General features: G+C 42.1%; 1 protein-coding gene across 1 annotated transcript; it reads left to right on the top strand.

Annotated features, from left to right (window-relative positions):
• Window positions 1-1,111: 1,111 nt before the first annotated feature.
• On the top strand, window positions 1,112-15,156 carry cdh15 (cadherin 15, type 1, M-cadherin (myotubule)). Its single transcript, XM_061813974.1, has 13 exons — window positions 1,112-1,362; window positions 1,722-1,877; window positions 4,089-4,233; window positions 4,330-4,511; window positions 5,088-5,216; window positions 5,347-5,529; window positions 9,455-9,699; window positions 9,793-9,929; window positions 11,351-11,581; window positions 11,712-11,951; window positions 12,214-12,359; window positions 12,614-12,799; window positions 14,022-15,156. Exons 1-13 carry the CDS (start codon window positions 1,162-1,164, stop codon window positions 14,220-14,222), a joined length of 2,382 nt encoding a protein of 793 aa, XP_061669958.1. The 5' UTR covers window positions 1,112-1,161; the 3' UTR covers window positions 14,223-15,156.
• Window positions 15,157-16,897: the final 1,741 nt, after the last annotated feature.

The raw sequence follows: 16,897 nt of genomic DNA, 5'->3' as shown, positions 1-16,897 counted from the left end.
CCCTTTTACTTCATACAAATTTCTGTAATTGTGCCTTCTCAAGAAATATATTTCTTCAAGTTTCTGATTGTCTAAAATAGCTTTATTATTATGCTTGAAAGAAACACTTTTTGTTGTGATACAAATTTCACCGATTAAAGATGTTTTAATATGACAACTTTGATATATTTTTGTTTCTTATTTTGCATTTTTTAAATTCATTATTCCCTTTGTTTTTATGGCCATAGAGCAGTTTTTAAGAGGAAATAAAAAATCTTTTTATAAATTAATTGGCACTAAGGAGGCAGTTTGAACTGTTCAACATATGGTAAGTAATGTTGGATACGGTGATTTCCCACAGAGACGAGGGAACAACGTGCGGAAATGTGAATAGATGATCATGTGTGCGTGGGTGTTTTGTGTATATTCACTAGAGTCGGCATGCATGTGTGTGCGTGAGAAACTGTCTATGTAAGTGTGTCTGATACGTTTCCAATCCACAGCAGATCCGTAAGGTGACCCCAAACTCCCAGTCAGGTGCAGAACTGAGCATAAAGGGGGAATTTATGTTCGTAAGGCGGGAATTTGGCTGGGAAAGCACAGGCTCTAAATCTATAGCGGACAGCTGCTCGTGTGTGTGCGAGGGGGTATATTCAGTGTGAGCGTGGCCATCACAGCATTGTGGTAAACAACATGCTTCTGTTATTACTGTTTGCATTTTATCATTGTGAAATGGATTTTATAGCCAGTTAAAGGGTTTTGGCGTGACTTGTTCGAGCATTAGCCTCACAGTTCTGAAGGCCAGGGTTCAAATCCTGGCCCCGCTTATGTGAAGTTTGCATGTTCTCCTTGTGCCTGCGTGTTTTCTCTCTGGGTATTCCTTTTTCCTCCCACATCCTCAAAAACATGTATTAAATGGAGACTCTAAATTGCCCTTAAGTGTGATTGTGAGTGCGAAGGCTTGTTTGTTTCTATGTGCCCTGCGATTGGCTAGTGACCAATTCAGCCGGAAGAGAGCTGTCATAGGCTCCAGCGTTCCCGCGACCCCTGTGAGGATATGTGTAATGGAAGATGAAAGAATGAACGAATAAAGGGTTTTGACAAAGTTGTGGATTAGTGAGTGAAACCTGATACAATTACACCGCAGTATACAGGCATACAGCCTTGGTTAGCTGGCTGCAAATGTCCATAGTGGCGGCGTTCATGCTGTTTGCATGCTGCTTTCTGCAGGTGTGGAGCGCTCAACACCCCAAACATATTCGGGAGATTCACCCTTGGAGGAGCCATGGCAAAGGAGTGGTGGTCAGGGTGAAGAGGGACTGGATCATTCCTCCAATCAGAGTTCTAGAAAACAGCAAGCAGGTCCCAGAAAACCTGGTCCAGGTAATGTAATGGTTAGAAACAGGTGTTAATATCTGTATATGTTGAATGTTTTTTTTTTCCAAAATAACCTCTTTAATCAGGGTTACTGTGTTCATTCACTGCACATGCTACTGTCGTGCATAGTGCATGTATCAAAAAGTGGAAATGAAATGACCTGAAACAACAGAAGAGCCATATAAAATGCATGAAATATACGACTACTCCTCTTCTATTCTTGGTTAAGATTGATAAATATTGAGTCAAAGTCCCCTCTCCTTCAAACCCCTTTCCACAAATTGCCTGCCCAACCCTCAATGGCCAAAAACTAATAGCCCTTGAGATTTCAAAGACCACCAACATGATCTCCTCTCTCCAACCAGATTAAGTCCGACAAAATCTTCACAGGCGAGGTGATCTACAAATTAGAGGGTCCAGGTGTGGATCAGGTACCCAAAAATTTATTTGAGATTGATGACAAAACAGGAGTCATCAGAAGCAAGCGTCCACTGGACAGAGAGAAATACAAAAGCTTCACGGTAAGGAAATATTTATGATCGTGACATGCAAATGTAATCACCTGCACACTTTTAGCTGTTGCTAACTGGGTCTGCACTTACCATCACGCCTGTTTTTCCATGCACCAAAACATTTCTATCTCTCCTCAAAAACCAGGTGGGCATTTTGGCATGCAAAGAATTCCATTTTGCTCCTATCATACCAGACTATATTTGACCAGTATGAATCTGGCTTGTTGAAATATTCTTCAGTAAATTTTAAATGAGTTTTGATGTGCTTTTTGCTATATTATTTCATTGCACAATATCAAAGATATGTATTTAAATCCGTCTCTAATGGTATAGTGGTAGACACGCCTGACAGCGTGCGATGAATTCCTGCTCAGTGATGGTGTTGATATCCGCCCTGCGACTGACTGGTGACCAGTTCAGGGTGTAGTCTGCCTTTCACCTGAAGCTGGTTGGCTTAGGCTCCGGCTCTCACCTTTAAATCCTCCCTACACTGGGACTGATTTCCTCACCACCATAAAATATTTATCCACTACTGATTAACTCCTTTCTTTTTATAATGATGGTCTTATTAGCCATTTAAATTCACTGGCTCCGCTCAAAATCCGGACTGTTTCATTCACCCAGTGTTCCCCTTGGTTTACACATGTACTCTAACAAATAAAACCAAAATGCCGTCATCTGTAATGACCCTCAAAAAGGACTGGACTTGCTATTCACAAAGAAATGCCCTAGTTTGAGCCAAATTCACTTTCTACTCTGTACTCATGACTGCTATTGAAGGGAACTCAAGGCCTTCGTCTTCTGTTGAGACTGTTCTCCGACTGTCCTGGTAAAAACCTTTCCACCCAATCCATCATTCTTAATACCTGCCATTATACATTGCTCTCACTCGCTTCTGGGCTTGTTCCCTCATCACTCAAATCAGCTGCAATAACTCCTACACTCAAGAAACCTGGTACAGACCCCATTGATTTCAATCACTTTTATCTATTTCCAATCTAACATTCCTTTCCAAAATTCCTGAAAAAAACATCCATCTCAGGTTAATGCTCAACTGTCTCACAGTACCCATCCATCCATTTTCTAACCCTTATCCTTACAAGGGTCGCGAGAGTGCTGGAGCCTATCCCATTTAACTTTGAACCTGAACCAATCACAGGGCACATATAAACAACCATATACAGTCACAATCACACCTACAGGCAATTTAGAGTACCCAATTTATGCATGTTTTGGGATGTGGGAGGAAACCCTAATGCCCGGAGAAAACCCACGCGGGCACAGGGAGAACATGCAAAATCCACACAGCTGGGGGCGGGATTTGAACCCAGTCTTCAGAACTGTGAGGCACATGCTCTAACTAGTTGTTCCACTGTGATGCCTCTCACTAAACTGTACAAGCAATTTTACATTGTACAAAGACAGCCCTGGTTTAAAAAAAAAAAAAATCACCAATGACCTCATGACAGCCAACTGGATTCTTGACAATTCTCATTCTCCGAGGCTCAAGTGCATCTTCACACCTTACTCAACAGAGTAACCTCAAATGACTTTATAGACACACCCATTGACTTTTTTTTACATTATAATGTACCTCTCCAACTGCACCGAGTACATCAAGCTTAAATCTTTCAAATCCTGCACATCTTCAATCACTTCTGGTGTTCCACAAGGTTCTCTTCTTGACCCCCTACATTATATAATTTATCTCATATCACTTGGCAATATCCCTCCATCCATTTTTTACACTAAACTGTTGTATAAATCTATTCTTCTCACTTAATCATCCATGACAAAGTGATCCCAAGTCTTCTCCTCATCAACACTCTCATCTGTGTTAGCGAGAGAATCACTGACATGATGTCAGCTGGTCCTTCCCTGTCGGGGGTAAATTGCGGTGGAAATGGGTGTGTGTGTGTGAGGTTGGGGGTGGGGGTGTGGGCCATTTTCATGCTGAATAGAGACTGCAATTAATTTCAATTCATCTGGTTACTTTTCATAACATTCTGGAGTACAGTACATTCAAATTGCCATCATAAAATATGAGGATGCCATAGATTTGTGAAGATTATTATTTGTGTCATTCTCAAAACATTTAGCCCCGGCTGTACAGACATAGACATTAGGAATAGCCTTGAACTGTTTGTTGAATAATTCCTCCAGGATAGGTGTGAAATTTGTCAAACGAATAACAAAAATGTAACATTTTTGTCTGTGTAGTTGAAAGCGTTTGCGCTGTCACCCAGTGGAGAGAGACTGGAGAATCCTACCACCATAGAAATTGTAGTGCTGGACCAGAATGACAACAGACCTGCCTTCACCCAGAAACAGTTCACTGGCGCTGTCTCTGAGTTCTCAGTACCAGGTAAATCCACTTCTTCATTTTACTATAAGAATATTTATAATTACAAACATATTCAGTCACATTAGTTAATATTCTAATGTTAATTGTTTGGAACAGGTACATCCGTAATGTCAGTGTCAGCCACAGATGCAGATGACCCAATGACAGAAAACGCTTTTCTTAGCTATTCTATCATTAGCCAAGAGAGCATTCCAGCCAATGCTGTTTCCAAGACCATGTTTGGTATCAACAACGAGACAGGAACCATCTACACAAGAGATGTTGGTCTTGATAGAGAAGTAAGATGCCCCAAAGACACTAGAGACCTCTGCATATACAGGATCTCATCACCTTGCATAACTATTACACTATTATGGCATTCTATTAAGAATATACTGCATACAATATACCTGTAAATATACTGTCCTGTATACTATACTCTTCACTCCAACAGTTTTATGGACTGATGAGACAAAAATATACCTTTATCAAAGTGATGGAAATGCAAAAGTTTGTAGAGAGAAAGGATGTGTCAATGATACAAAACACAATACACTGTACAACAAACATAAAAAAGATGTAAAACTCGTGTGGACTTGCTTGGCTATTTCTGTGATGTTAATCTTCATTGATGTAACACATGATGCATCAGCAAAATTCACTTGGAAGTAGTCCTGAAAAACAGTTCAGTCGACAATTTAGATGCAACCAAACTGACAGAAATCTTACATCATGTAACATGAGAATGGTGAAAGGGGAGCAAAACATGTTTTCGGTCTAGAACAAAAATAAGCATTTAGCCACAGTTTTCCAATACTTTTACGATAGAATTTGAATGTTCTCATTCCAGTTGAATAACATTGTCCTCTTTCCAGGTGGTGAAGACCTTCAGGCTGATGTTACAAGTTGCTGACATGGGAGGCATGGGGCTGACAAGTGAAGGTGTGGCCATCATCCACGTCTCTGATATCAACAATCATGCTCCGCAGTTTAACCCTAGCTCAGTGAGTCCCTATTACAAGATCATTTAGATGTTGAAAATGGCATGGGGAGAATCAGTACAAAATTCAAATACGTGGTATGATTACAGCATTTGTATTTACTAGCTGTGTTCTGTCTGTGTGATCCATTCAGTACAACATGAAAGCAGTGGAGAACAGAATGAACTATGAGATTGGTCGCGTCAATGTGACAGATATTGATGATCGTGGAACAGGAAACTGGGAGGCAAAATATTACATTTCAAATGATCCTTACAGAAACTTTGCCATCACAACGGACAGTGTCACCAATCAGGGCATTCTGATGGTCGTGAAGGTAAAATTGATCTAGCAAAATACTGTAAATATCCTGTAGAAATATGATTTGCAAATTAGCCGATTACACCACATCCACGATGTACATTTGTTGAGTTGCTTTTACCACATAATTAAAATATTTCATTCATTACAATAATAATAAGAAAATATACTAAAAATAGTGACTAACCACGATGTCTTTTCAAATCTTGTTAAATCAACGACTATCGTTCCATCATCCATTTTTCGTATCACTTATCCTCACTAGGGTTGCGGGTGTGCTGCACTCTATCCCAACTACCTTTGGACGAAAGATGAGGTCAACCCTAAAATGGTTGCCAGCCAATCACAGGGCACATACAGTGGGGCAAAAAAAAGTCTTTAGTCTGCAACTAATTGTGGAAGCTTTCCCTCTTAAAAAGATGACAGAGGCCTGTCATTTTCATCATATCTATAATTCACCCTTCAGAGACAAAATGAGGTCAAAAATCAAGAAAATCTGTTTGATTTTTAAAGAGTATTTGCAAATGATGGTGGAAAATAAATATTTGGTCAATAAAAGTTAATCTTTATATTATGTTATATACCATTCGATGCCTATAAAGGAGGTCTAAAGTTTTTTTGAAAGTTTTCACAAGGTTTTCACACGCTGTTGTTGGTATTTTGGCCCATTCCTCTATGTAGCTCTCTTCTTAACCAGTGATGTTTTGGAGCTGTCTCTGGGGCAACACAGACTTTCAACTCCCTCCAACGATGTTCTATGGATATAAGATCTGGACGATGGCAAGCCCCGGACCTTGAAATGTTTCTTACAAAGCCATTCGTTTGTTGCCAGGCCGATCAGTTTGGGATTATTGTCATGCTGAAAGACCCGGCCATGTTTCATCTTTAATGCCCTTGCTGATGGAAGGAGATGTTCACTCAAAATTCAAGGGGACATAGCCCCGTTCACTGTGTACATCCTGAACTAGTTGCCAGCCAATCACAAAGCACATTGAGACAAACAGCCACACTCACAATTACACCCAGGGGCAATTTAGAGTGTCCAGTTAATGTTGCATGTTTTTGGAACGTGGGAGGAAACCCACACAGGCACGGGGAGAACATACAAACTCCACACAGGTAGGTTTGGGATTGAACCAGGGACCTCAGAACTGTGAGGCCAACGCTTTACCATCTGAACCACCGTGCCGCCACAGTGACGGCATGGAAGCACCACTGTAGAGTGATGGCCTCAGTTCTGAGGACCGGGGTTCAAATCCCAGCTCCACGTGTGTGGAGTTTGCATGTTCTTCCCGTGGCTGCGTGGGTTTTCTCCAGGCACTCCAATTTCCTCCCATATCCCAAAAACATGCATTAAATGGAGACTCAAATTGTACTTAGGTGTGTTTCTGGGAGTGACTGAAGTTAGGTGGGATAGGCTCTGGCACTCCCGTGACCCTTGTGAGGATAAGCGTCTCAGATAATGGATGGATGGTGATAACACACATAACATGCATGAATGCACTTCCTACCTGGCAGAGGTCAAATGTGATTATTGTGACAATGTCATTCAAGAATCAATTTTCTACCTCTTATCAGCTCGCTTTAGCAGGGATGGCCAGACTTCCCTCTCCCCAATCATTTCTTGCAGCTCTTCCAGGGGGATCCTAAGGTGTTACCAGACCCAGTCGAGAGACATAGTCTCTCCAATGTGTCCTGACTCGTCCCTGGGGTCTCTTCCTGTTAGGACGTTCTTGGAACACCTCATCAGGGAAGCGTCTGAGAGACATCCAAATCAGATGCTGCAGCCACCTCATCTGGCTCCTTGTGGAGCAGTAGCATCTCCAATCTGAGCTCCTCCTGGATGGCTGAAATTCTCACCCTAATTCCATGGAGAGAATTTGTTCCTTTGGTCATTACCCTCAGCTCGTGACCATAGGTGAGGGTAGGAACGTAGATCATCCAGTAAATCGAGAGCTTCGCCTTTTGGCTTAGCTCTTTCTTTACCACAACGGATGGATACAAAGTACTTATCACTGCAGATGCTGCAACAATTCACCTGTCTTTCTTCTATTTCATTCTTCCTTTACCAGTGAATAGACCCTAAGGTACTTGAACTCCTCCACTTAGGACAGGATCTCATCCCGATCTGTAGAGGGCACACTACCCCTTTCCGACTGAGGATCATGGTCTCAGATTTGAAGTGCTAATTCTCATTCCGGCCGCTTTACACCTGGCTGTGAACCACTCCAGTGAGAGTTGGAGATTACGGGTTGATGAAACCAACAGACAAAAAGCATATATGCAAAAATGATGGCACAAAACTGGACCCCCTCTATGCCCCGGCTCCGTCTATAAATTCTGTCAATAAAAGTTGCGAAAGGGATTGGTGACAAAAGGCAGCCTTGGTGGAGTCCAACCCTCACTGGAAACAAGTCCAACTGACTGCCAGGAATGCTGAACAAACTCTGACACTGGTCATACAGGGACCGAACAGCCCATATCAAGGGGTTCAGTAACCCATCCCCCCGAAGGACTCCCCACAGGATTCCCCGAGTGACACGGATGAACGCCTTCTCTAAGTTCACAAAACATATGCACATGTAGACTGGTTGGGCGAACTCCCATGCACCCTCGAGGACCCTGCCGAGGGTGTAGAGCTGGTCCCCTATTCCATGGCCAGAACGAACACCTAACTGCTTCTCCTGAATCTGAGATTCAACTTTATGACGGACCCTTGTCTCTAGCACCCCTGAATAGACCGGGGAGGCTGAGGAGTGTGGCCTCACTAAACTCCTCCCATGCCCAGGTTTTGGTTCAGCAACCACCAAAGCTGCATTTTGCTTGGGCAACTGGTACCAATCAGCTGTCTCAGGAGTCTCACAGGCCAAAAACGTCCAATAGGACTCCTTCTTCAGCTTGACGGCATCCCTCACCATTGTTGTACACTGATAGGTTTACGAAATGCCATCAAGACAGGCACTGACCACCTTACAGCCACAGCTCCAGTCGACCACCTCAGCAACGGAGGTGCGGAACATGGTCCACTTGGACTCAATGTCTCCCGCTTCCACAGAACATGAGCAAAGTTTTGTCAGAGGTGGTAGTTGATACTCCTTCTGACAGGGGATTCTGCCAGACGTTCCCAGCAGACCCTCACAATACCTTTGGAACTGCCAGGGCAGACTGGCATTTTCTGCCACCATTGGAGCTGTCAACTGTCAATGCGGCTGCAAATCCGATGACACGACCACAAAATTGATCATCGAACTGTGTCCTAGGATGTCTCGGTACCAAGTGTCAGTGTCAGTGTGTCTTGTCAGTGTGTGTACGTGTGTTTGTGGATGTGTGGGGCTTCCTCCAAATCACCCCCTTCCATGTCTCATTGTCATTGCACATGTGAGCAATGAAGTCCCCTAGCAGAACGATGGAGTCCATAGTGGGAGCACTCTCCTGCACTCCATCTAAGGACTCCAAAATTGGAAGGCACTCTGAACTGTTGTTTGGTCCATAGGCACAAACAACAATCAGGATCCGTCCCCCCAAGTGGAGGGAGGTTACCCTCTCATCCATTGGGGTAAACCCAAATGTACAGCTGCCAAGACGGGGGGCAACAAGCATAAACACAGCTGCTCATTACCTGTCACTGTTGGAAATTCCAGATTGGAAGAGAGTCCAACCTCTCTCAAGTCTAGTCAGAATTTCTCAACCCCAGACACCAGCTAGGGCTTCTTCCTCCATAGAGCCCGCTTCCGTAGCCAGGGATCACCAGGGTCCCTGCCTTTAGCCACCCCCCAGCTCACACAGCACCCAAGCCATATGCCCTCTCCCATCGGTGATGAACCCATGGGAAGGGGGACCCACATTACCCTTAAACAGTGTCCCCGGCTGGGCCCCATGGGTGCAGGGCGTGACATTATGACAATACTGTAATTATATTTAATGTATTCTTTGTCTTGCAGCCCCTGGATTTTGAGGTACAGAAGGAGCACATCCTGTTTCTTACAGTGGAGAATGTCAATCCACTAAGCGACAAGGCTCCTAACTTACCAGTGAGCAGTGCAATAGTGGTAGTCACAGTTGTCAATGAGAATGAAGCGCCACATTTCAGAGAAGACCCAATACAGATTGTTGTACCTGAGTCTGTGGCTCCTGGAACACTACTGAAAAGAGACATTGCATTTGACCCTGATAACTCTGACCTAAGGTATGAAGATATCAGTATAGTGAGTTTTCACTCTATTCTTTGCTCATACCAGATGTGACCTTGAATATCATTTCTCTGCCCTTTGTGCTGCAGGTATGAGATAAGTATAGATCCTGAGAGGTGGCTGGCAATCAACAGACATACAGGAGACATTACTGCAAAGAGAAATTTCAATATGCGATCACATCATGTTAAAAACAACATCTATATTGCTGTTGTCAAGGTTACAGGTCAGAATACCTCTTCCTTAAAGTGTCACAGTTATGAAATGCATGATTTTTAGTACATTATTCGGTATGAACCCATTTGTTTTTTCACCACAAAACATGATTTTAAAATATATGGCTTTCTCTAACGCCCACCACAAAAACCCTCTCGAGGGATTTGTTTTCAAGGAGAAGCAGGGAGTGACGTATATGGGAGTAGCGCACACAAGCGGGCTCCTATGTTTCTATTAGTTTTACCTGCGGGAAAGTCGCTCCTTGTTCCTTCGTGTTAGCCAAAATGCCTGCTCGTTGTATTGCTGGATATTGCTCGAACACTCAGGAGGATGGATTTGCTCTTCATACTTTTCCAAAAGCCCTGGTTCGTCTTGAAAAATAGATTGCACAGCTGTTTGCAGCTTCGTGCATTCTAAATGACAGGTTGGTGTGTATAAAACTACTGAAAAAAAGTCATAATTGGAGGGGGGGAATGTAATCAGTAAACCGGGGTGCTAAATGTGTCGATGTGCCACCCCGGCCAAAGCCGTGATCGGTGGACGTGGGCTGCCGGGGTGGCTCGTTGCGGCGCCAGGTCGTGGTGGCTCATCTCCGCCATGGAGGTGGATCAGACAGGGAGGCGGTTTGGCCGGGGTGTCGTTGTCACTCGCTCGCGGCGTTGTTTATCACCGCTGTGGAAGTGAATCGACCGGGGAGGGGGTTTGGCTGCGGTATCATCGTCGCTCACGGGCGGCGTTGTTTATCACAACCGCGGAAGCGGATCGGGCGGGGAGGTGGTTTGGCTGCATGCGGTTTGGCCGTGATCTGCATATCGTCTACATATGGCTCAAAACGATAGGGTAATATTGCCCCGGTCACTCGGTTGTGAGATGTTCTCTTCTTCAAAAAGAGCTTCCAGAAGGGGCGTTGGAAAAATCCAAATATCTCTGTTGTTGGTCTCCTATAGTAGGTGGCACAGCGTGTTTTCAATGGCGAATGTCCCAGTGTGATGTCACAGACAGAAGATGCCGCCAATATGGCGACCACTTGAATGTCGAATGAGACTTCCGCAACTTTGCGCATGGAGGACACGCTCATATTTATTTTTTTGTATAGACATTGAAGATAATAATGTTATATGTATTTTTCATTAAAATATCTATTTTAGAATATTTATAGGCATGACACTTGACCTTTACAATTACAATATTTTTAGAATACCTTAGTCAGACACTTCCATACGCCTTCTGTACACCTACATATTTTAATGAGATCACAGATGCCCCAGGGATTTGCACTGGATTTGGGGAACCCACCACTTCAGTGCTGTAAATTTAAAATATTATTTTTCAAGGCTCATGTCAGTTCTGGGTATTTGCTTATTCCCACAATATAAATTGAATTGAGTAGGTTCTGCTAGTAACATATGTGGCACTGCTTCACCTGTACAGATGTTGGCGGTGTGTCAACTACTTCCAACGTGGTCATCACGTTAAAGGAGACCAATGACTTCGCCCCAAAGCTCCTTCCACTCAGTGGGACCGTGTGCAGGGATGCAAGAAAGATGGCTTCTGGATTAGTTTTGACTGCTGAGGATGATGATTTTCCTCCACATGCTGCACCATTTTTCTTTGAAATTCCCCATGATGTGGCAGTAAACTGGACTGTCATTCAAGTCAATGGTAGGGTAATGGTATGGAAGAATGATGACTAACAATGGCTATTGAATGTGCAGGACTAATTCTGCCCACACTTACCTCCCTAAATCCTCTGACCACTTTCCATTCCTGTATGTCCCCTTTTTTTCTTCAGACACCCATGCATTGCTGCAGCCTCTTGTAGACATAGAAGAAGGAGAATATGCAGTCATGGTGTTGGTGTCAGACTCTGGAAATCAAAGTCTCAGCTCTTACGCTCAAGTCAATGTCACGGTATGTCTCTGTGACTCATTGCAAGACTGTAAGTCTGAGACAGGGGCAGTGTTCGGCGCCAGTATGGGAATCAGCTTGATCGCGCTGACTATCATCATGGCCAGTATTGGCCTCCTTCTGTGTAAGTTACTCTTTGAACACATTATTTATTGCTGAATTGTGGCAAAACATTTTAAAAGTTGATATAAAACCAGTATATGATTGTGTTCATGTGCAAAAACTACCATTCTAAAAGTAGAATACAGTTGTTACTGAAGAGAGCACTTTTGGTTTTGAAATAATAACTTGGTATTGAGATCCAATATAAGGGTGAGGGATATTAGACTTACCAATTAAATTCTCCGCCATGATCACATGATAATCAGAAATCTGTCACACTACAGTACTGCTCTTAGCTGTGGCCCTAAACTCTTGTGGGAAACGGCATTATATTAAGAAAGGAACTGGTCTGCTTGTGGGGGATTCGGAAGACGACATCCGGGACAATGTCCTCAACTACAATGAACAAGGAGGTGGTGAGGAAGATGAGGTAAGGTTTCAATTGATTATTTAATATTATCAAAACCATAGCATGTAGTTCCTGGATTTCAATCTTTTGAGGTTAAAAGCAGCTGCCTCAAAGTTTCACAGATACAAACCCCATTTCTTGCTTTGAGTTCATTTTTTTTTGCACATTTCAAGTGGTGGAAGACAAGGGCAAGAAGGACCAGTTACAGAGAAAGGGATAGTGTATGAATGAGGGTGGTATGACAAAAAAAAATGTACCAATTCCTGTCCTTGCAGAACGCTTTTAACATTGACCTACTGTGGAATCCTCTCGATGTGCCCTTGAGCCCCACACCATACTACGCAGGCTCTCCTCGAGGCAAGCAGCCCTTCAGAAAAGATACACCACATGACCTGCCTTCTCCCATCTATCCTCGGAGACCCCCGGAAGATCCCACTGACATTGAGGACTACATTTCGGATGTAAGATACTTCTCTGGACATGACCAAAAACCTTGAAGCCTTTTTTTTACATCCATGAATTCTATATTTACATAGTTTATTGGTGAAACTGAGTCTCCAGGATACAAAATAACCAATTACCATTGAGTGTGTTTTCATGATTTTTTTTTCTTTTAAACACAGCATAGAATTAGAAATATAAAACTTCAGACTGAACAAAATAGATTTCTACATCACTTTATTTTTTATACCAACAATCTACCTGAAGTATGTCTTTGGTGATCCCTTTTCTTGAACAACACAAGGATTTGGAAACTCATATATTCTGTGCAGAAGCTAAAAGTTAAGAGTGCATTTTGAAAGATAATTCAGCTCTAAATAGCCACCAATTTTCGGAGCCATTTATCCTCACAACGGTTGCGGGAGCGCTGAAGCCTATGCCAGCTATCTTCAGGCAGGAGGCAGGGTACACCACGAACTCTAGAGTACTCACAATCACACCTAAGGGCAATTTACTCTCTCCAATTAATGCATGTTCTTGGGAAGTGGGAGGAAACGGGAGTGCACGGAGAAAACTTGAAACCAGAAGTTTACATACACTGTGCAAAAAGACATTTCATTCTTTGTCTCACTGTCAGTATCAAATTAGACTGAATGTCTCCCGTTACAGGTCAGTCAGGATCACCTAGTTATTTAATTTTGTTAAATGCCATAATAATGAGAGAGAGAGAGAGAGCGAGAGAGAGAGAGAGAGAGAGAGAGAGAGAGAGAATAAGTTTGAGCATTTCATATTGTTTTCTTCGAGGTCAAAAGTTTACATACACAAAAAGAAGCTTGTGGAAGTTAACCCAAAACCTGTGACCCAAGTCATTCAGTTTAAAGGAAAAGTTATTCAATTCAAAGGAAATTAATGTAAGCTTTTGACATTGATGAAAATATGAAATTCTTGAAGAAATTCTCTTTCATTATTGTGGCATTTGAAAAAATTAAATCATTTTGGTGATCCTGACTGACCTGAAATATGAGAGGTTTCATCTGATTTGACTTCAGACAGTGAGACAAATGAAATGTGTGTTTTTGGACAGTGTATATAAACTTTTGGCTTCAACTATATTTGTTGGTCCAGTATTTCTCATTTGCCATACCTGGATAAATAATGATTAAATAGACCAAACTTTAACTAGCTTGTCTGAGAAATTCCTGAGACTTCTGCATAAACGCTATGTTTTATTTGTTCCAACAGGGTCTGGACGCTGCAGATAAGGATCCTAATGTGCCGCCCTATGACACAGCCCTGATCTATGACTATGAAGGAGAGGGCTCGCTGGCAGGCAGCCTCAGCTCCATTGCGTCTGACAGCTCAGATGAAGACCAGGACTATGACTATCTCAACGACTGGGGACCACGATTTCAGAAACTGGCCAACATGTATGACCCACGTTAGGTGGGAAGGTGACCTTTAAAGGGAAGTTTTGTCTGATTCCATGCGTTTGGGTGTTTTACTGGACAAATATGAGACATTATTATCTATCATTGTGTGCCTAAAGGTGCCACACCATATATCTGGATTCAGCTACACAGTTAAACACTGTGGACTTAAAACCTTAACATGGGTGCTCAGGAAATAAGTAGATGTGCATGCTGCAAGCCAAACCAAATGTGTTGAAGTGTTAGTCCATGATGGATTTGATTTTTCTCCAGACTTGGATTGTCGGGATGTACTTTTTTTAATATTTTGTCATCTTAATTTGCTCTCATGTTCTTTGTTTGATCATCAACCTTTCATTCCAACGTGTCACACCCTTTACACAAAACATCACTCAACAAAATTAAAAGAGTTGCAAATTTTCACATTATCATGGGTAGTTTGTTAGGGTGAAGGAGGCACATACATACTGTATACAAATTATTTTTTGAGTGTCAAAAGAGAATTACAAATGTAAAATATTACAAGTTTACCCTTATTTCACACATATCATGAATAAAATAACTTTCATACAGTTTATCTATTGAAATAAAAAAAACGTTTTTTTTTTAAACAGTTTTTCTGGTCCAAATTAAAAATGTATAAGCACACGTATACACACAAAAGCAAGCGAAAAGTCAGAGCAAGACTTCTATTCATACTTGTGTATGGCAACTTCTGTTTTGTTTGTTTTTTCTTTAGCTAGAACCAAGGTGAGGTAAGGGAATTATGAAAAGTCCATCAAAAATCAGGGGGTGGTTGAAAGACAACTGCGCACAAGAGATGCCCTCACAATCTGACAGGTTTTGAACATTTTAGGTAAAAAGAGTAGGCAAATGTGTCTACATCAATGTGCCACAATGACAGACACAACCCCCCTGCACCTACATCAAACCTGGAAGCTGTCCAATAAATGTACTTTGTTTGCACGTTGTCTTTGTGATGTATGTGTGCACAATAGTCACATCCAATGCCGTAGAATAAAAACTAGACTGCGCACAGACCCCTTTTACGTGGTAATTCGGCTTCGACAGGGCAAATCATTGCTTTGGGTACTGCTTCACATGAAAGTTGACATCCTTTGATATCCTCACAAATATGCATTATGTTAGGCTTAGCTTTTTTTGCTTTTTTTCCCCGGCATGCTAACGCTAGCGCTGCGCTAAAAGGGCCGGACCGGTAAAAGTCATTTCCTCGGCACATATATTCCACCGTCTCGCTCTTACCTTTTCCGCTTGAGTGTCCCCTTGCACCTGTTAGAAAAAAATGCACAAATAAGCTGCATCACCGCATAAACCGCAAGGTTGAAAGCGTGTGAAAAAAGTCACGGCTCATGGGCCAGAAATTACAGTATATAGATTTATTGCATTGGATTCCATAACAAAGTGTGTATTGTTTACCATGCATTTGCACCAACTGGAAGTCAGAGCCTGTTGACCATGGTGGAACCAATCTTGGAATCTATCAATCTAGTTTTTATTCTACGTCATTGGTCACATTGCAGGGACTGCTGCGGTGTTAGTGTTCTGTAACATACAGTAAAGTAACTGTGACATTTAAAGTGACCAGCAGAGGGACCTGTTTGGACAGGCTAATAGATGAAATCCAAAACTGCTATATTCCCTATTTTGCTCTTCAGAATGAAGCTAGGCAGACATGCCACATATGTCTGGGTACACAATGTGCACTCAATGACACTGTGCAAATGGTTTTGTAATAGTCAAAATTGTAACACTGGATAACTCGGAAGACTATTTTGTATCAAAATGCATGTTGAAACACATCCCATCATCCATCTTTTAAGGTGGTGAACTAATTAATTTTTGAAACAATGAACTGCAATTTGAAGTAGTTTACGTGGAAAATTAACTTTTCCAACACTGATCCTGAATCTTTTCATGTCACAATATACGTCACAGGTAAAAAAAAAAAAAAACACAATGCAATTTTTTTTTCTAAAATTGTGCAGCACGATTGGAATCCAAAAGTTCTTACAACAAAGAATTAGTTTGTGTGTATTTTTGCAATCTGATGATATATTATCTCCTTAAAGGATTTTGAAATGATCACAAAAACCTGCTATTTGAATCGGGATATGTAAACTCTTTAGCAACTGTAACTGGTCACAAAATGGTTTGCTGAGGTTGTAAAATATAAAAGTGACCTAAAATCTGTTCACCTCAATTATCACTATCCAAACTAGTCTGATCAGAAGCAGTTCAGTTCTGAGAAATCACAACAGTACATTAAAAAGAAATTCATATATTTTGATTTCTCAGGACACTCCGGTTTCTTCCCACATCCTTAAAACATGCATTGATAGAGTATTTGATTAACCTAAATTGCCCGTAGCTGGGAATGCCTGTGAATGTTTAAGTGGCCTGCAATTGGCTGGCAACCTTTTGAGGGTGTCCAAAGCCTCCTGGCCAAGATAGCTGAGATAGGCCCCAGCACTCTGGGACAATTGTGAGAATAAGCGACTCAGAAAATGGATGGCTGGATGGATGACTGTTGACAGCAGAGGTTTAAAAAATAAACTGTGGGTGGGGATGACATGAGTCAAGGAAGAAAATCTTTATATCATTGTTCATGTGGAAAAACTCAGCTCTACAGAAGATATTACCAACACCTACAGGAAACAGATCAGTGTGACA

The sequence above is a fragment of the Syngnathoides biaculeatus genome, chromosome 3, assembly GCF_019802595.1.
Source record: "Syngnathoides biaculeatus isolate LvHL_M chromosome 3, ASM1980259v1, whole genome shotgun sequence".
Classification (NCBI taxonomy): Eukaryota; Metazoa; Chordata; class Actinopteri; order Syngnathiformes; family Syngnathidae; genus Syngnathoides; species Syngnathoides biaculeatus.
This window is presented reverse-complemented; position numbering and strand designations above follow the sequence as displayed.